General features: G+C 41.7%; 1 protein-coding gene across 3 annotated transcripts in view; it reads left to right on the forward strand.

Moving 5' to 3' along the window:
* The window catches only part of zfpm2a (zinc finger protein, FOG family member 2a), a 128,767-nt gene that overhangs the window by 69,453 nt on the left and 38,845 nt on the right, over positions 1–20,469 (forward strand). For all 3 annotated transcript variants that reach the window (XM_053880478.1, XM_053880479.1, XM_053880480.1), the window contains one exon: positions 14,827–14,938. In XM_053880478.1, coding sequence (XP_053736453.1) covers positions 14,827–14,938 — 112 coding nt within the window. The remainder of the gene's footprint in view (positions 1–14,826; positions 14,939–20,469) is intronic.

Below are 20,469 nucleotides of genomic sequence, written 5' to 3' on the forward strand. Positions count from 1 at the left end.
TGTGAAAAAATAAAAAGAGTTATAAGAGAGCAACAGAGTGAGAGGGGGAAGGCAGGAAAAAACAGAGGGGAAAAAGCATGACAGGAAATCTGGGCATCTGCAGGACAGAGATAGGGTCACATCTCCACCGTTTATCAAAGAGGAAAGCAGATTTCACAGCTGATGGGTCGGCAGTGGCAGGTCTGCAGACCCCAGAGGCTCCGCTTGGCATGAGAGAGTGCAGTTAGAGTTATTGCTGTTGCAGACCTGTTAACACAATCACATTGCCTTCTGTGGGATGGCTCGCATGCCTTGCAGTAGCATTTGTTATCCCCGTTATCAGTCCACGTTGACTTGTTGACCTTTTCCCTCCAAAGTCTCCGAGCTGGTGTCACGTGTGATGCCTGATGAAGTGTTTTATCTGAGAGTCACCAGGCTTTCTCAAACTTTTGTGATCTGATCAGGAACCTTGTGGTTGTGGTCCTTCCCCCCAAAAACAGTGGCCGCCACTTCCTCCTTCATATCTTCTATTTAACTCTGTAAAAGATATTGGGAGCAGGCGTTTGGGTGGCAAGTAATGAAGCTGTGGTGTGTCTTGCTGCAGCAGGTTCTACTTCTAAACTACTGTTTTTTCTGCCAGTAATGCAGCTATTCTTGCGACTACTTCATGTATGTCTGCTTCTGCCACTGCTACCCCGACACTGTAGATGTTCGTGCTACTTTCAGTGTTGCTACGTCTGAAACAGCTACTGCTAGTGAAAATACTACTACTGCAGAATAAATTGCGGCCATTGAATTTACATGTATTTATTTACATTCATGACCTTTTTGCCTTCTCATCTGCAACTAATATCTTTATTGCTGCTGTTAATAATGTTTTCATATCTTTGCTTTGCTGCTATTACAGCAATCTGTTAATGCTGCAGCCAGTGCTGCTACCGATTTGCTTTTTCCACAACTTTAGTCATCAGTTGATGTAGCTTTTCATGTTGCATCTATCACATGACTCACATTGTCTGTACCAATGCTCATGTTTGAAGAATGTCATGTGACAGCTGGATTGTGCTTATACCCGATATACTGAGGACAAAAGTGGCTCAACCCCATTCAACCTCTTGCCATTTTGAATAATAATACGATTTTATAACACACCGCGTATTTCCGAACGCGAATGTGATATAAAATGCCAAAACACTGGAGACGTGTGCAGTCCAGTTTCTGTCAGCTGCCCGCCCTCCTCGTCCCCACTTCCTGTCTGACTGACTGATCGAGCTGCCAGGCCGCCGTCTCATCCCTCACGTCTCGCACTGATCAATCAGACCATTAGACTCCAATTACAGCCGCGGCCCGGACGCAGGTGAGCGACAAGCGGCGCTCAGTCAGCCGCCGACACCGCTCTGCCTGGCTCCAAATGAACGCAAATTAATAGTGACACCCCGACATAAATGTCTGCAGTCGGGGAGCTGAATTAACAGTCCAGGTCGAAGCTATTGAGTAGCAGGTGTCTTTAAAAGGCGTAATTACCTATAGTGGACAAAGCACAGGCAGGAGGTGGCCCCCGCCTCGCCTGCAGTAAGAGGCCCGGACCTGCCTCCGTTGTAGGTGTTAATAATTGATTAGGACGCAAGCTATTAATGAGCGGCAGATTTAGAAGCGAGCTGTAAATGTGTGTTGATGAGGATGTTGTACAATGCCGTACCACTGCTAATTACTGCAGCTTAGTTAAGGTGCACTGTAATGAGGGTGCATTCAATACACTTCCTTGTGTTTTGAGGGCCTTTAAGTGCAAATGACATGCTCATTACAATGACAAAGACTTAATTCTCAGATAAGGATCAGGGCTGTGGCTATCGGCTTGCATCTTAATATTCTTGTTGTCTATCAGCTAATGTTGCCGTTAGCATCGTTTTACAAAGCGGAAAGAACAAATCCAAAACGGATGCGGCTAAAATGTATTAAACCGAAACAATATCAACCTTTAAACAACAACAGATGGTGATTCTGCTGACCTGGAAATGTCCACAGCTATTTTGTAGTTGAGATATGGATGGATGGTATGATATTGTTTGGAGGAAAATGTGTCGATATACAGTACATATATTTTATTTGGATGTAAGGTGTTCTTTGGGTAAGCAACAACAAAGCAATGCAAAAGTGAAAATAAAAACAGGCGTTAACAATTTTGTGTTTTTTCATCATTTTTTCATTTGCCTTTTTCATCTGTTCCGTGTCATTGGTGGGAAAGGTTCACCCTCTGAGCTTATTTAAATTCTGTTCTGTGTGGCATTCAGATGTTTCTTCACAGTCTTAAAGTGTCGGTTCATTCTCGTGCCACCAACCTGCGACCCTTGCTATGAAGCAATAAGAAGCACGAGTGACTGACTGATTATATTGTCAAAATGTTGCAACCTGTGAATGTTTATTGCTCAGTAGTGATGTGTTCATGGAGAGCGCATGGGCCCAAGCATCAGCATGTATTTCCCCTGTTAACAGTGAACCTTAGCTCGTAGGCGAGAGAAGAGCGAACTGTCCAGATAATGTCCTAATTTTACCTGGGACAGAGAGAACGACAGTGGCTGTCAGTGGATGGAGTGGGGTTATTGTGAATTTAGGTACATAGGTAAGAATATGGGCCTTTGCATCCACAAAACTGCTGTAGAAATTATTCAGCACATCACTCAGGCCATTTATCTTTTTCTCCCCCGTTTTCCCACCAATATGTTTATTGCGAGCCGCCCTAAACTTAAACAAGTGGCGGCCGAGTTTTCCATTCTAGAAATTATATTTTTCTTCTTGTCATTGCTTCATTAATCAAGAGCAGGCTTTCTGAAAAATGTTTTGTTTTGGAGGCTGCAATCTATTTTGTGTGTGTGTCTGTGTGTGTGTGTGTGTGTGTGTGTTGTAGTTAATCTGCGCCCGTGGCAGGTTTCCCCTCCGAAACGCAGCGCTAAGCAGCGGTATCGCAGGCCTATTGTTGTAGCCTCTGTCATAGCAAGGAGAGCCTGATGCAGGCCTGGGCTCGCCTGATAAGGAAAAGAGGATTCAACATGGCTGGAAAGGAGAATCAGTGGGACTTGAGAGTGGAGTACGGATAGGGCAGATGCGCTCACACACACAGAGACACACACATATGTAGAGGCTTGCACAAACGTACAGCCGACACGCACAAATCACCGCCATCATCACACTGGCACATGCCCAAGCAATTATTTACAGTAACATCCAATTACATATGCAAGAAGGCACCTCAGGATAGGGCCTGTGTGTAGCGTGAGACACAAACACACAAACACGTTGGACTTAAAAAGGTGCCGTCTATCTTTGATCTGGCTCGAAAATGCCAGACCTTATCAGGATTAACAGGATTTGAATTTCTGTGGTGGAAACAAACAATTTTGGCACCTAAAGATGTGGCTTCGTCTAATGAAATAATGGGCGCAAATTTTCGGCAGAGAACCAATATGTGATTGCACGCATCAATTATTTCTTGGGTTTATACCAATATCATGGCTGGGGTCTCTTCTGATGGTGAAATGGTAATTATCTGGCCGACTCGCCGTTACTCAATGTCATCCGGATATTTAACAATCGCATCTTTGATGGCGGCGCGTTCCAAGCCTGGCGAGGTTAAATCAGGCTGCCCGCCTCAGCAGAACTTAAAATGGCAGTGAAGAAGTCAGATCTGATGTTTTCACTGTAGTTTAGAAAAGAAAGGCTGCGCAGCGCAGCGTCTTAGCATGGCTCACCGCCGCCCACAGCGCCATGCCTTAGCACTCAGTCAGTCTGCTGGTCGCAGCCATTATGGCCACGGCTGAGCTCCACTGTTTGAGAGATAATGCATGGTTGACTTGATCTACAAGTGAACCTGACATTTGCCACCCTTACATCACAACACAACTACCCAAACTGATACGACAGGTCCCACTGATAAGCAGAGCATGAGTCACTGATTTGCTTTGTGCTCACTGTTATGCCTGCGCATACACAACGACAACCAACATACCGACCGCCTTGTAGCAAAAGGTGGCATATTTGAGTCAAACCGCTGTTGTCTTTAAACATCATTATAATGGTGTTAATAAATCAGTACAGTTCCAAGTTTTTTTTTTTTTTTCAGGTCTACAGGTACCCACCAAAAAATCTCCAAATAATGATTATTAGCGACTGCTAAGGCCACTGCAAGCGACCTGATGCTGTTTGATCAATGATTGTTTTAATGCAACATACAATACAATAAGATATGAAATAGAAAATAATAAAATAAAATAAAAATATAAAATTTTATAACAGCCGTTGTTATAAAATGTTCACTGTCCTGGTCAGAGAATAACAGCTGAATTTAATGAATGTTATCAAATTACGGCCAGATTGATATCAACCACATATTTACAGGTAGTTTAGGAGTGATGTTGACTACTATAATTATTTTCTGCAGCAGTGCCACATCAGCCCTTATATGAAACATAGCAAGCTCAATTTATGATTCACCCTGCTTGTGAAAGGATAAATCTAGTGGTCTTTTAAACAGAAATGTAAACAAAAACATGTTTTATTTTGGAACAAAATTTTCGTTTCACTGACCTGTAACACTTTGTTTGATGTTGTGTGCCTTTGTACACCCCTTTACCAGAGTTTGCTTCAGTGGCCATTACTGGTGAATCGTTACCAGCTATAGTGGGGTTATATGTGACAGTGACCCATTATGGATATTTTTTTCACTTCATGCCTTGTGTCTAGTGTTGCACTCTTATTACTAATTTAGAAGTTTTATTTCAACTTAACATCATTCACATTTGAATGTGCTGCTCAGACAGAAGAATTGCCATTGAGATTCATGCATCATATGCGGTGAACTATCGCTATCCTGTTGAATAAATAACCTTTTCTAGAGAGACGTTTGTTCAAAGATGCAGTGAGGATTCCAAGTTGCTGAGTTTTAAACGTTCCTCAAGCCCCTGTTTCACAGAGTACAATATGTCCTCCCAAACGAATGATAATCCAACACTCCAATTCACCGCAGACTTTGGTTTCATCATCTGAAGAAGGAGGAAGAATCCAAAAGAAAAAGTAAAAGAAAGTTGAGGGCCAGCTGCTTTGCCATCTGTCACTGTCATATTTGATATGTTGAAATGGCTTCTGCGAGAAGTGCACTAGATTCTAACAGATTGTTTCCATTTGCAAAATTCCAAAGTTGAGATAAGTTTGGTGGAAGTCGGAGATGCAACTTGTGTGTTTACTGCTTCAAATATCATGAATATGTGGTTCATTCTCAGGCGTTCCATATCAAGTAATGAGGAGCCAGGCAGAGATAAGATATCTACATGACGGCTTGGATACATCGTGGATGAAGCAGCACTGATATATAAACAGACATGTAGACAATATCATTTGATAATTTGCCAAAAAAAAAATCATGATCTCCATTGCTGCTGATGAACCTGAGCTGGTGGATTGTCATTAGTTTCATGTCCTGACTTTTTTTCCTGGTGTTGTCAAAGACACACTCTCCTTAGATGAACTGCCAGGCAAATACTGTATGAATACTGATGAAATACTGAAATATTGATGAAAACGTATTCTGTTTTTGCAATAGCTTTTTAAGAATAAGGCGTGTGAGTAGAATTTCTGATATTTTGTGTGGCAATTTTTATTATGGTGTGTGATTGTGTATCACTCTTGACTCATTGAAATCTGAGTTTGACCCACTTCCTTTCTGAGGTAATTGAAGTGTCCTCCCAGTGTTCTCATTCGCTTCATCACATAGCCCCTAGTCATAATTGCCACCACAGTTATTACACTTTAATATAAAAGAGCCTCTCATGTGTCGTAGAAGTCAACAACAGACGGCTAAAAAACAGATTCACGACTCACAGGTTAATTTAATGAACGAGTCTGCGATCACTCATCTGTACATGCTGATAATTTGAACCGTCCAAAAATGAAGGTCAGCACTGAGTCCCAGATAAGAGAGCTGATGGTTACTGGAAGAGATGCAGGTCTGGTCAGTGTCTGTTCACCCTCGGTGGTCCAGCTTCATTAGATGAATCAAGATGAGCCGTCAAAGCAGCAATATTCAACCACGGGGTCGTCAGCAAACTAATTGGGTAACAAAGACCATTTCCAGCTCAGGAAACCCATCTCTCAACAGTCCGTGTGCGGAGACTCTGATAAGAGAGTTCACGTCTAATGCATTTAGCGAGGGCCAAGTTCACCATCTTTATCTTATTTACTTAACTTGGTGTAAATATTGTTGGTCTCCAACAGTGGATTTAGTGAGACCCTATTTCTTCAAAGCGCACTCCCATATGCGGGAATATGCAGATGATCAGGTGGTGTGCAAATCACACGTGTGGGTCAATGTCAGCCTGAGTTTGATCACCGTTATGAAGCGCTTAATTCCTGGAATTTGTTTCTGGTGAATTCATTATTTGCTCTCTGGTAATTTCTATTCATTCCATTTGGGATGTTTATTTTAGTTGCCCGTATGGCAAGATAGGAGTTTGGGAATCGGGAGCTGTGACACGTTGCATGGGAAGTCTGCCCAAATATAAAATGGCTCAAAGAAGATGCAATTCTAATGCATCGTGAAATTCATGACTGGAATAGAAGAGTTCAAAAGAATATTAAATTCGTATACCTAAAGGGGGCCACGGAGGTTTATCTAAAGTCAGGGGCTTTATTCAAGCATCATGCCCACTATTTTATTGTTTGTCATTATTTACTGCCTCTGCCTGATCCTAGTCTGCTGCGTGCGGTTATGAGAGCAGGGATTTGTTGTGACCCCATTGACTGATTGACTCCTGAGTTCCCCTTTTCCGCTTTGAAGAAATCCTCCATCCGCATGTTTATTCCACACTAAGAAAGAGTGGATCAGTCCAGAGAATATGCCACCTGCCACTTTGACCCGCGGGCCATGCAGTAATATCCATACAGGTGAACATTACTGGCACTGGGTTCTCTATTATGTTCCCTCACACTGCTTCTCGCCACTTCCAGAAGTCAGTACTGCTTTACGTGCGGAAAGATCAAACAAGTCCTTCTCAATTGAATTGAAATGGAAAAATTCAGAGAGTTTCATACTTCGAGAAGTGAGGCGACAAGGGTGCTCCGTCCCTGGTCTGAAATCAAACACAAGAGGAACATGTGTGTAGCTCCCAGACATGACGGACAAGTGCTAAAGCAAGAAGTACAGCTGCATCTTCAGCTTGTTAAGTCTGTCAAGGCGAGAAATGAGACATGTTCCAAGAGTTCATCTATATGTTGAATAAGACCGGAGGACTGAAAGATGCTAATATATGGGTTGGATTTGAATAGTAGAAATGTTCATGGTTGTAGTTTGATCTGTATAATACAAATATCCATGGCGATGACAAAGTTGACAAAGTCAGTGAGGCTTTATTGACAAACCAGACCAGAAAGGTCCCGAGGCCTTGGTTGCTGAACATCTCAATGTCACCAGAAGATAGTGGAGTGGGTTTACATGTGTCCATACTGTGGCCGGCTGCTACAGTTTCCCCAATATATGTGAGATAAAGTGGGAAGTGATGTGCAAGAGAGGGGTGTCGTTACAAAAACGCGCAGTTATAACTTGTGTTTGTAGGTACTGAAAACATGCCTGTTACTAGTTGGTGTCCCCACATGACAATCCACTGCATTTTTTTTATGAGCAGGGGCGATTTGATGGGTATATTGCAGATTCTCAAACTGATCAGCATGCTGTGGACCAGAAGGGAGCAGTTGTTTGAATAATTTCTGCTCCTCTCAAGGAGAAGACAGAAAAAATGGCTTGGAGGTTTAAAAGGCATACTGACCGTACAGCGATTTCAGCTCACACTGAACTGGCTTCAAGACCCTGAACTGGCCTGAAGGAGTCTACCAAAGGACAGATAGTGCCCCCATTGCCTTCATCATCTTTGAACCGTCTCTCCTGTGTCATTTAAAGAAACCTGTATCTCACAATTGATATTGATTCACCACTAAGACCCCTCTGAGTGTCAGGGTCTAGAAAAAGCCGGTTTCCCCCTCACTTTGACCATGGGAGCATTTCGTATTTGAGAAATGAGCTGCGCTACTACAGCACAGCTTACAGTCCAGTCAGCAGGATAAAAGGAGATTTAAATGACAATGAGGTGGCAGATGCACAGTCATGGGTGTCCCTTTCAAGATTCTTTCTGAAACAGCAGCGAGTCTCTCAATTTAATCGATTTTAAAAAGTCAATTTAAGAAAGTTGAAAAGAGAGAGATGGGCAAAAGGAAAAGGGGAAAATAGCATTCTCTCGCACTCAAGCAGTAAACTAACCCCCGCGCGGGCAGGAGATTTCAGCCGAATTATCTCCTACCTCACATTTGCTCTTAGGCAAGCAGTTTAAAAAGCCAAGTGATTGAGCCAGTGATCCAATTTGAAATGCAGAAATGATTAGAGCAGCTTGCCTCGTTTCATATCGGAGAAATTCTTCAGATTTGTGACAGGGCACCAGCCAAGATCTATCTGTGCGGGGATTTAGTGTGTAGATCTGTTATTTAGTCGCCCAGATGCTGGGTAGCCCGAGAGCATGCCGAGGAGAAGGAAGGGGGTGAAGAAGAATACTAACATATGAAGGTATTCCTAATCGCACATGTGGAGCTTCATGTTACTCCAATCATCTTACAGATTCCACACACTACTTTATTTTCAGTCGCTAATTTATAATACGGTTCCTGGTAACATCAAGCTATGAGATAGTATGTCAAGACATCTCTGGCGCTAGTCATACAGTGATGAGGAAGTTCACCACGGCCCCCAAACCTAGAATTTCTTGCTAGTTGCTACGTATACAACTACTAGCAGACCTGCTCGTAGTGATGATACTGTCGGTTGAGTTCCAGATGGAAACGTACTTGCTAGATGAGGTCAGTCTTTTGTAGATCTGGCTGTTCACCTGTATGTGACAGGCTGGTTCCCTGCTTCGGGTGTAACCCACCTCGTGCCCCAGTGAGACAGATAGTCGGCGACTGTGACACCTGTAGGAAATAAGTTAATAAGTTAATAAAACTATGCTTAAGTTCCTAATGTTAAGTATTTGGCAGATTTAATGATTGAGGAAACTGCCACTAAAAACAATCCCCACAATTAGGGCCGAACAATTTGGGGAAAAAAAATTATTTCTTTTTTCTTTATCATTATTTTTTAAAACATTATTAGCAACACAGTGGCAGAGGATTTTTTTCCACCCCTACTGTATATCCCATGTAGCTATCAACATAAAGGAATAACTGCGCTGATCCACCTGTCCATGACATGAATGTGTTCCGTTCATTGCTGAAATTGACAAGTCCACTCCTCACGCCATGAACGCTTTCGTTCATTCATGGTTGCAAATGTTTCATTCCTACGTCGACAGCGGCTGCCATTACAGCCTGCTCTTTAGCTTTTCATCCCAACAGAGTTTGTTATGGCACCTACTACTTGACTTATTTTCTATAAAACACGTCCACATAGGTCTTCCAGACCATATGCCTTGTGGTCAATGTAAGACCGTATTTTCATTGTGAAACATTTGGGGTGATTACATGTATAGCAAGCTCACAAAATGAAGGCTGCTGACGGAGGTCCTTAATTCATGCCACTCTTTTTTTAAATTTTCTTTTATATAGGGCAGCGGCGAGGTGAGCTATGGTCATTTATTTAACAAAAAAAAAATACCCCTGCTACCCGTCCAACCTTGAGGCTAAGAAAATATTAATACACGGAGCGATAACGAAGGCTGGAAGAAAATCTCCCTTAATGAAATTTCCAGTTGACCACATGCAATTTGTTTCATGGCGGTGAACAACTAATTGCGGCGGACGTTATCAAGGTGCGAGCGCTGTCGGCTGGTCGAACAGGTGCAAATCCTTTATCCTCACTCGCCATGTTAGCGACACATATGAACTTGACATAACATAAGCTTGTTTTTGTTCACACAAGTGACACAATTTGAAGCGGCCGCACCTTCCGGGAAGGCACTTTGTCGGGCTGTTTACTGTACAAGTGCGTGGTGGCGTTGTAATCAACTGGAAAACAGAATGTTTTGGAGGGTAAGCATTAAAACGATGCTTATTCCTGTGTAATTTTTCCAGCAGCGAGTGGGCGTTGAAAAGATATTCCGACACATTTGATCTCTCAGTTGTCTAAATCCTGCAGCTGTGGGATCAAGACAGATACAGTGCCAGTCTGTGACCTTGGTGGGGGAAGGGTGTGATGGAAGTCATCATTCCCACCGAGGTTGGTATTGATTTCACCTGCCCTGACCGTGGAGCAGGTTAAGAGTAGCCACTGGTGGTGAAATGGTCAGCGGTGATATCATTAGCTCGTTGTTTACACAGGGAAGCGGGGAGTTAGAGGAAGCCCGAGTGTCACCAGGCACTTTCTTCTTCACCTCCTTCAGCTGATCAGAGGATCATGGTATCAAGGAGGGATTAGTAGCGACTTGGGATTTGTGTGATTGGTTAATTTATTGCGGTGATGGCAGGTCTTTCATCTATGGCAACATTTAATCAGCACAGCCACAGAGGCTATTACAGGTTAGCTCCTTTCTGGAGTCGGTCCGGCTGTGCCATCAGCTCTATCACAATTCCCCTGAAATTTCCAAATTATCTGGAACAGGCTTTAGCTCCTCAGTAATAAAAATTAGAACAGATTCCAGATAGAAGCTTTTGCTCACACAGGGCCAATTATAAATAGCTCTCCCTCAGAAGAGAGAAAGAGAGAGATAGAGAGAAGAGTGAGAGAGGGGGGGAATAAAAACTCGGAGAGATGTGAACTTATCGTTCAGCTCCTGCGCCGCTCTGATCCAAATCCGTGTGGCTGAAAATTTATATTAGATTTTATCACAGAGGCCTAAGTCTAGGGAAAAAAAATCAATGAAGGTTATCTTTTATGTTCCAGCAACTTGTGGAAATATTGATTTTCATTTTATAGCGAATTTGGAGCATCAGTTTGTAATCACTTCCTCGCTGACTACACTGTTTTGGTGGCTGTATCTCTTACACGGTAACAGCTCTGGAGGGGGGAAAAAAAACAGCATTGAAACCAGTGAAGTGAGGGAGGATAAAGTGCAGGGCTGAGAGCCGGGGGTCTCAGACAGGATCATAGTCTGTAAAATGATGTTTTAGGAAATAAATCAAATGATGCAGGTATGCATCAGATGTGCCATAACTTTGACTGCAATAGGTGGCTCCTAATGTGATAACCTCACTCTCTCACTTTATTGATTGAACCCGTGTCTGTCCCGCTCCAGCGCACAAAATACAAGTTCATTATATATAACAATAGATATGCAGAACATTATTTTTCTGGACCCTTCTGTCTTACATGTACAGTATCTCTGTAAGTATGTTTTGCTTTTGAAAAATCCACTTTTTGATCAACAAGATTAAAATGCAAACCGTTGCCTTCAGTCCTGCTGCATCCTGTCATTCTGGGTCTTCTGTCATTATTCATCAAACAAGTTGTCGTAAATCCCTTTTGTCTAACCACTAGCAATATTTCTTAAAAAAAAAAAAAAACATGTTGTGTACTTTTGACTTCATACTTGGTTTGGATTTAATTTCTTAATGTAGTGAAGAAACTTTTTCTTGAGACTGATTTCACAATCAAAGCAACCTTCAACCCAAAGCAGGAATCTGAAATAAGTATTTGTTTCCAAAGCTGATTATCACGAAAGAACAAGGCACCAAAATATGAATATATATTCTCTTCCATAAATATTTTTTGATAATTAACTCAGGATTAATTACAAAGTGTTAATAGTGCTATTTGACTGTCAGTTTTAGAAAATTTAGAGTGATCTGTAGTTGTGTGGCAGAAGAAGTTTCTGCCCATCGCTTCATCCTCGTCTCTTTCTCTCTCTCTCTCTTTCTTGCTCTCTAACTCTACGTCTTTCATCCTGCTTGAATTGTAATTTTCTGCCTGTCAATCTGCATTCTTCTACTTGGACCACTAAGGCCAGCTGATCTGCTTGTTTTCTGCTATTTTTCATTTACATTTCGCAGATGCTCCTCCCTGCAGTGATGCCAGTGTGTTCCTTAATCCTAAATATGTTGTGTGTGCGCACACTCGGCCTTTGTCTTTGAGGCGGCTGCTACATTCTTACAATGCACATGGGCCACTATTGTCACTATTGTGGCTGTATTATGTAAATCTGCACGCCAACAAAAGAGGAGCACAGAAAATAGGAATTGACAGTTCATACATAATCATATAGAATAATTAGGATGCTAGTAAAGTTTGCAGTACGACGGCTGGTTCTACGACCGTTGCAATCAATTCTGTCATATTGGGAACTCTGCGGGGAAGTGGAGTTAATGTGCTGATTTGTCCCTGTTGGCTCCATTAAGAGCAGCTGAAATATCATGAAGTCCCAGCGGCCACGAGCGTCGGTGGTGAGGCCTTCTGAATAAGAGATGCCTCCGTCTCCAGATCTAAGAAAGGGTTAATCTGATTCCCATTTCAGATAGTTGTCCTAGCAACAATCTGCCGGGGCCCTCTCTGGCTCTTTTGACAGGGGTGTGAGATTTTCAGGTTAGCCTGATAGAGGACTTTATTGTGAGGCTAATTTGAAATGTGAAATGGAGGATGACTTAAATTACTGAGGTCCTCATTCTCTCATCCACTGCCAGATCGGGATAAGGTGATGCCAAGAGAGGAAATATCAACAGACACAATTTACTGTCTGACGTTGGATTTCAGTTTGGCAGAAGAGTTGAGTTTGCTAACATATGCAAGCATACATACATATATATATATATATATATATATATATATATATATATATATACAGTTCATTCAGTTTTGCCTCCTTAAATGTGTCCAGACTTGCCTCCACTCACTGAGATGTTTTTCTTTTAGCAGTCAACTAAATAATGCTTGCTCCCCTTACACAAAAAAAGATGATTTTGTCCTCCAGCCTCTGACTAGATGGAGTTCATGGAAAGAGGACTGGGTGGGTGGAGGAGGAGGGAGGGGGCATGCGGGCAGGCACACTGCCGAAGCTCATCTCTTGTGCATATCTGTGCCAATTCAGACCTTTAACATGCTCAAGTGACATTTGCATTTATCCTTCAAGGTTGTTTCCTCGTGCGGGGGAGAAATAAGTGAGGTTTTTTTTTTTTCTGTCTCTCTCTCCTGCATTAGACAGATGGACAGCGTCCTGTCGCTGCACAGAGAGAAATATCAAAATTGAAACCCAACCCATTTTCGACAAACTATTTCCGTTGTATCTGATGTGGGTGCGCCAAAGGGGTCTGTACGTTTGCGGCCATTTGACTTTTAATTTGAAACTGTGCTACTGTAATCTTTTGACAGTCCTGCATATTGAATCAGGCATCACGTGTTTGTCCAACCTTTTTTTTTTTTTTTTTTGAGACGCTGTACTTATTTTTAAGGATAAATGTAAGTTGTTATCATGACAAGCATTTTTATATGGCTACATGTTAATTTTCATCCTGGTATTGTTTAGAGTTTAAGTCGTATTATTATTGTTTATTTGTAAGGGGAAAAATTAAGCAAAAATACATTTTAAATCACGTTTTTTAACTGACTATTGACTACCAGTTTGAATCAACTGCTAGTCTCATTAAGACAACTGCCACTCAAGAAAAATAATAATTTTTTTTTAAGAATACTGTACAAATTACAGTAATATTACTTGTGATGACTGTACTTTTTATCCTTTGTATTCTTTAAGTTGATACTGAAGACTACTGTCATACTGTACACTTGGATGGCCCTCCGGTGGACACCATCATCACTGCATATATGAGCAGTAATAATGACCACCGTGTATGGATTTTTGGAGGCTTAAACTTAACGTTAATGGACTGACAGACGCAACTATTCTCTACATCTCTATATGAAACATGGAGCCAAAGCCAATTGCATTAGACGTGCAGAAAATGTTTCGATCTAGCTTTACGACAAATGCAGTCTAGTTAGTGGTTGTGAGGTGAAAAATGAAAACACAAAGAATTGTTCTATAAGACTTTCATATTAACATGACTCTTGATACTTCATCAAGCAAGAGAAAAGATCAGATTTGTATTCCCAGCTCATATACACTATGTATATGAGCTGTATATGTATATATTATTGTCCATTAAAAATAACCGAGGTTAAATGAAAAACTTAAATGCATCAAATAAAAGGTGGTGGTGTTGAAGAATAAGCTTCATGCCGCCACTGTCGCGGGTTACATTATCTCTCTCTTCCCACCTTCTCCTTGAATTCCTTTCCTCACACGTTGGACCTCTGACCGGGAAGAAAAATGACCTTCCACATGCAGAATAATTCTCCCGGCATATTCTGAAAACTCTAACCTCAATCGCCCTTTGAAATGGATACTGATTCTTTAAATTCTTTCCTGCTTGTTTCAGGAAATAGTGAGATGCTGGCGATAGCGATGTACAATGTGCCCAAAGTTCATCGCTGAACACTCGCTTCCTTCTCTGTGAAAGTCATCTCCTTCTTTTTTCACCGGCCTTTCTCTCCCGTTTTTTAATTCACAGAAACCTGAGATGGTTTTAATCTGTGAGATCTGATGCTGAATCCCCGGGTTGACTCTGGGATGATAGTTCCTCCTTTTTGATTCGATACAATGAAGCCTACTGCACCCATTTGTCTCCCCCGGAAGAAGCAGCACATCCTCTCTCTCGCTCTCTCATGCACACACGCACACACACACACAGGCATGAAATAAAGGAAGAGTGGATGTGTACTTTCTGAAAACTGTTTATGAGCAGCATAGGAGCGTAAACTCAGCGCTTATTAACGTTTCCTTTTAATCAGCGAAATAAGCAAATGATGAGTGTTTGTTATCTGTCCCTGTCCAGAAGACGAAGAGCACAGTCCCGGTGGTGCTGAGCGCCGGCCCCAGGTGGCTGCTGGATGTGACTTGGCAGGGAGCAGAAGACAACAAAAACAACTGCGTGGTGTACAGCAAAGGTAAGCAGGCAGCGCCGGCATCCCGTTATCTCTCCGCAGTGCAACACACCACGACTGCGCCACAAATGCACACACAAGACAATCCTCCATCCACTCCAATCCCGCCTGTCTGTTTCCTTCCCGCTTTTTCCTCCCAAATACACAGCTGCAAGGACACACACATGCACATGCTATCGCTTTCTCTCATCCACACAGTAATTTATATCACCAAAACTCTGATTAGGAACTGAGAAACATCACTTGACACACAAAGTTAATGGTCTTTAGATCTCACCAGGTAATTAATGCCCACTTTTATCCTAAGTGAATTCCTATCTGGCCGCTGATAAGTGTGGAAGGCTCCACACACTCGCTCACAAATTTAGAAAGCTGCGCGTCCATTAAGAACTAAGACAAATAATGATTGTGTCAGCAATCAAGTTATATATATATGTGATATATAACTTGTTTTACTGAAGTCCTCATTCTCTCAGGGATATTCTTGAATATATATATGGGTGTCATTCCAAGTCCTGAACACAAATTGTAAAATAAATGTACATTTTAAGTTGCATTGCTTTTGTTTCCCCCAGTATTTTTGCTGGCACAACAGTGGCGCCTGGCAAAAAAAAAATCCTTTCACATTTCATTTTACGCAAACCGCAGAGAAAGAAACACTTTGTCAAATAGTAGGGTTAGGTAATAGGGTTAAAAAAAATGCCACCATTTCATGTCTGTGATTGGCTAAGCTGCTAGGTTGAGGGGTAGTTTTGTGCCCTAAAAGCATGTCATGAATCTGTTTCCTCCAAATACAATGATTTATATTTTATTGTTGTGCACTCCGAACTCTCTCTTACTACAAACAGTCCCCCTATTGACTAGCCGCCACTGCTGGACAAAAACTTACAATGGAATACAGTTTGTTCTAATGGAATTGTGTTGGATAGGCAGTTAAAACAGATGGCTGACAAACTCACTGTTCCAGGGTGAGATGAAGCTGAGCTTGAAATTAAGTCAACAGCATCGATAACTGACTACCTGTTGTCGGTGCAGGTATTATTATTAAGCTTGTCACTGGACTGAAACAAAGCGGAAATATATTACACCATCGGTCACATTGGGATTTTTGCCATTGAAGCCAGCTGCTTTAGAGCGAGGACTCATCCGCCTCACTTTCCCATGAAAGCAAAAAGGCTTCTGCTGCTATAATTGGGTCTTGACGGGTGTTAACCAACAGAGACACAGCGAAAAAGTAAATACGCAAATAAAGATTTAGTGTTTGGGATTGGGGAAGGGGTGAAGGAAAAGGGCTCCATTTATCACTCCTCCAATATGATTACCCCGTGACAATACCCCCTAAAGCTGAAATGGAGCGTCTTCTGCCTCAAAGTGAATAACTGGCAGGAGTGGGATTTGCAACCCGGATTTTCACTCTCCCAATTCTCATCGACTAATCACTCGACTGCACTGGGGAGTTATCCTCTTAACCGGCTACTTAACTTTGTGCTCTTTATCACCACATCATTAAAGTTTTTGATAAGCTGTTCAAGAAGATTAAACACTTCCTTAATATTGTCTGATTTTCCTCTTCTTGTCCTCCTGAGACCAAAGACATTTCAACTTGATTTTTATTTTAATAAATATGTATGTAAAATCAACCCATGCGTCACTTTGGGTGTGATGGAATGAGATAAAAGAGTCGCGTGCGCAGACTTCCCGAGAGAGATTGTGTGTTAAGTTCATTAGAGGAAATCCTGTTGCCACTGATAAAAAGACGTATTAATTTAAATCTCTGCATCAAAGCCAATATCTGCACATACATCACTAATGCTCCAAACATAAGTTCATTAGGTCTGTTGTGGTGGCGCATAAATATTGTTCAGTATAATCTCCTTTTACAATACAGAACAATGAAGTTTAAGAGTTCTGTATTTATCATTTAATACTTTCATCTTCTGCCTGTATGTAAATATTTCGAGTTTTCTTTAACACATAAGCTACAGTGGCCTTCCTGCTTTTTTTGTAATGATGCTAACCGTTCATTATCAACTTCTCTCAGTAAAAAAGGCTGCTCTATTAGAGGGGCTCTCATACAGCTCTACAGTGCTGCAGGGATGGGACATCTCTTCTGAAGATCAGAGCCATTTATATTTGAAAATAACACCATGGTGACAGTGAAGATGTTGTAGAGAACATATCTTAGTATGTCAAAACACTGACCAAATCAGAGTTTGAGGCTGGGAAGCAGGAAAGTCAATGAAATGCGCTCGCAAAACGTAAAAACATGATATGTGCGAGTGTGTGTACTGGGGTGTGAGACTGGACACACAAATCTTTCAGTTTAATACAGCAGGTGTTTTGAAGTGCATTTGTATTATCGACACATGGACGGGCGGCTCTTCAGAGTCCAGCAGTCCCACCTTGAATCAGCAGAGGGCCAATCTCCCTGCGTGCTACCTCGGCTCTGTCCGCTGCTTCATTGCTTCCTGAAATACGTTACTTATGGAAAACAGTGAATATCTCAATGCGCAGGATGCTTGCAGACTATGTTTTGGCTCACGTTTCAGTGGTCTCGGCTTTCTTTATGGCTGCCTGCGAAGATAGTAGTGCTGGACTGTGGATGCTGGCCAGCGTGCGTCTACGGAGGAGTATCTCTGAGTAAAAGCTGCTGATTGGTTCAAGTGGCTGTGGCTGTGATTTCTGTATTTTCAATCCAGCTGCTGGTCTTGTGTCCCTGCAGTTGAGTCGTTCAGGGAGAACTATTCCCGTGAGACTTCCTGCACTGTAATGTTTAATACATGCTCAGGAGACTGGAACAAGGAGAGGGGAGGTTCAGGCTGCTTCCCAGTGGGGCGCTCCTGGTGATCTACACCCTAACAAGGTGCACAGGACTTCCAAGATCATGCACAGTAGTGCTTCCACTTTCCAGGGTACGAAGTCTCGTAGCTCCTATTGCTTGGATGTCGAATGATTGGAAATTGCAGCGTCTATTTGCCACAACAGTGGTGATGTCATCCAGCCTGTGATGTTTTGTTTGGGTGGAACTTATTCGTAATGTCAACAAAGTTGTGTGAATCCAGGCAATGGTTCTTGCAAATATTAAACACATCAATATTAAACCTCTACGACAGTGTTGACACAGCAGTGACAAGTGTATAAAACTTTGGATTCTCTCCTTTTAAGTCTTGCGGCAAAACATTAGTTGACGCTTTGTGTTTTGCGTATTTATTGAAATGTACTGAAGTAAAACCCCAAACGTTTCCTAACCATGGACTTGCTTGGCTAGACACTTGAAGAGCCATTATCTTGGGGAATCTGAACTCCAGTTGCTGCACAGGACGTGCAAAATAATGTTGAGCCTGGACGAGTACTGGACCTCAGTGTGGTGCCTTTAAACACAATTACATATAAATAGTACATGCATAGCAGATCCTGAATTTAAAAATCTTCTAAAAATAAGTTCATATAGGATGCTCTAAACCATGTCATTTGTCATAGCTGCTGCACAAATAATAAGTACAAGCTTTAGGACAGTTAAAAAAATATATATTCCATGAAAATATTCCAATATCGTCACTGATCAATGACTGAAAGTAGCTTTAATTTATATTAGGCTTAGAGCTAAAGAAAATATTTGCGGAATAGTTATAGTTTTCCGACATCATTTATTCACAGAGAGAGTTTCATGAACGGCATAATAGTTTCCAACTGCAATTACATCAGAATTTAATGAGTACATGTATTTGTTATTTGGAGTGCAGGTGCGGCTGAAACACTGAAGTGAAAGTGGAGTATCTTCACTCCCCAGGCCCAGCAGAGCAGCCATGTTTGTTTTACCTTCTGCTCCCAGGAAGAGCCTCAGTAGCCAGCCATCACTAACAGTCCCCACTCCACCGTTGCGCCAACTCATTATCGAGAAATCCACCTGGAACTCCCACAATGCACCCGTGCACACTGCGACAGTCTCTTTGAAGTGTCTAAGTTCTAGAAAGAGGCAGCCGAGTATTTATGTGTAACAGTAACGAGAGCAGAGAGCGAGGATGACTGACAGAGAGAAATCTGGCCAGCAGAACTTTTTTATTTTGGAAGAGCAAGTTGATACGCAAACAGAAGCCACCATATGAGAGCAGAGAAGAAGTCTCTCCCTTCAATTCACTTTCTCATTTTAATCTTATTGTGAACTCTGCAACCCCTTGTGACCACAATATTAAACTTTTAATTTATATCTGCTGGGCAATTTAATTAAACACAGGCCTGCTCCTCCAGCGGGGGTCTCTGAGGACCGGCACGTGACCGGACACCAGATAGTTCAGTGATCCCGGCTGATCGGACAAATAGAGCGTGAAAATATTCCAATTACTGCACTCCATTCAAATAACTTTTTTTTAAATGAATTATTGGTTTTTGATGATAGAAACTCTATCTTTATCTTAAGTTTTCCAATATTGGTGTCCAACCGAAATCATAGTCAGCTGCAGACTTAAAACAAGAAATCAACAATTGACTGACAATAATTCATTACATTTTCATGTTGTGGTTATTAAAATATTATTTTTTCATGTGAAGAGCATGTTATGTTGAATACAGCAACGATGATAAACAGTAGTTTATTTGATTTAATGCACACCAAGATATTTTTTGCATTTGTTATTTTGCGATTAGATGATGCTTGAAAACAAAAAAAGCATGTATTTTGTCAAAAATGTAAATCTACTTACATAATAAAATAGCCTCAAACGACCCAACAAACTAGTTAGACCACATTCTTCATCACATTTATACCAATATGCTTATTGAATATGGTTTACCTGGCAAAGTTTATTTGAAACAACCCTGTGTCTTTGTGCTGTAACCGCCCGTTTTTATTGTCCACGTGGTTTTTTTACCGTTACATATATGGGAAGCAGAAAACACAGTAGAACTTTATGTCCCTACGTATTAACACGGCAAATATGAAGTGCAAGGGTTATTATCTGTCATCTGGGAACATGGCGAAATAGTGTGACTGAATAATAACCAAACAAAAAAAAACCTTTATCAGTGTATTAAAACAGAATCGTACCCTAAAGGAATCTGCGGCACAGCTCGGAGCAGCCGACTAATTATGTTTAATTAAAAGACAACAGAGATCAACAGAATCGTTTTCATGAGGAAATTATTAATGATTCCACTGTAACAATAATTGATTGCACTGAGCCACGATAGCTTGGCCAGGATAAGGGTGGTGGAAAGCTTCAGAGAGATGCAGAGTGGAAGGCTCATGACACAAGAATCCAAATCTAGACCGAAAACTTCACTGTCCCACATGAGTTTAGTGACCGCTATGCTCACCACATTCCCCAGGATGAAAAGATGTCAGTGCTGTTAAAACCTGAAAGAGACGATTGACCCTGATGACAACTAAGATTGTTGTAACGCTGATCTGTGGTGCGAAATGCACATTTTTTTGTGTGAGAAAAGGCGGGCGTCCTTGTCTGAATGCCACAGAGGCTGTCGGGCTAATGAGTGTGTGCTGTCCTCCGAGCAGGAGGTTTGGGTTGTGCCATTCACTC

Source organism: Synchiropus splendidus, chromosome 12, assembly GCF_027744825.2.
Source record: "Synchiropus splendidus isolate RoL2022-P1 chromosome 12, RoL_Sspl_1.0, whole genome shotgun sequence".
Taxonomy (NCBI): Eukaryota; Metazoa; Chordata; class Actinopteri; order Syngnathiformes; family Callionymidae; genus Synchiropus; species Synchiropus splendidus.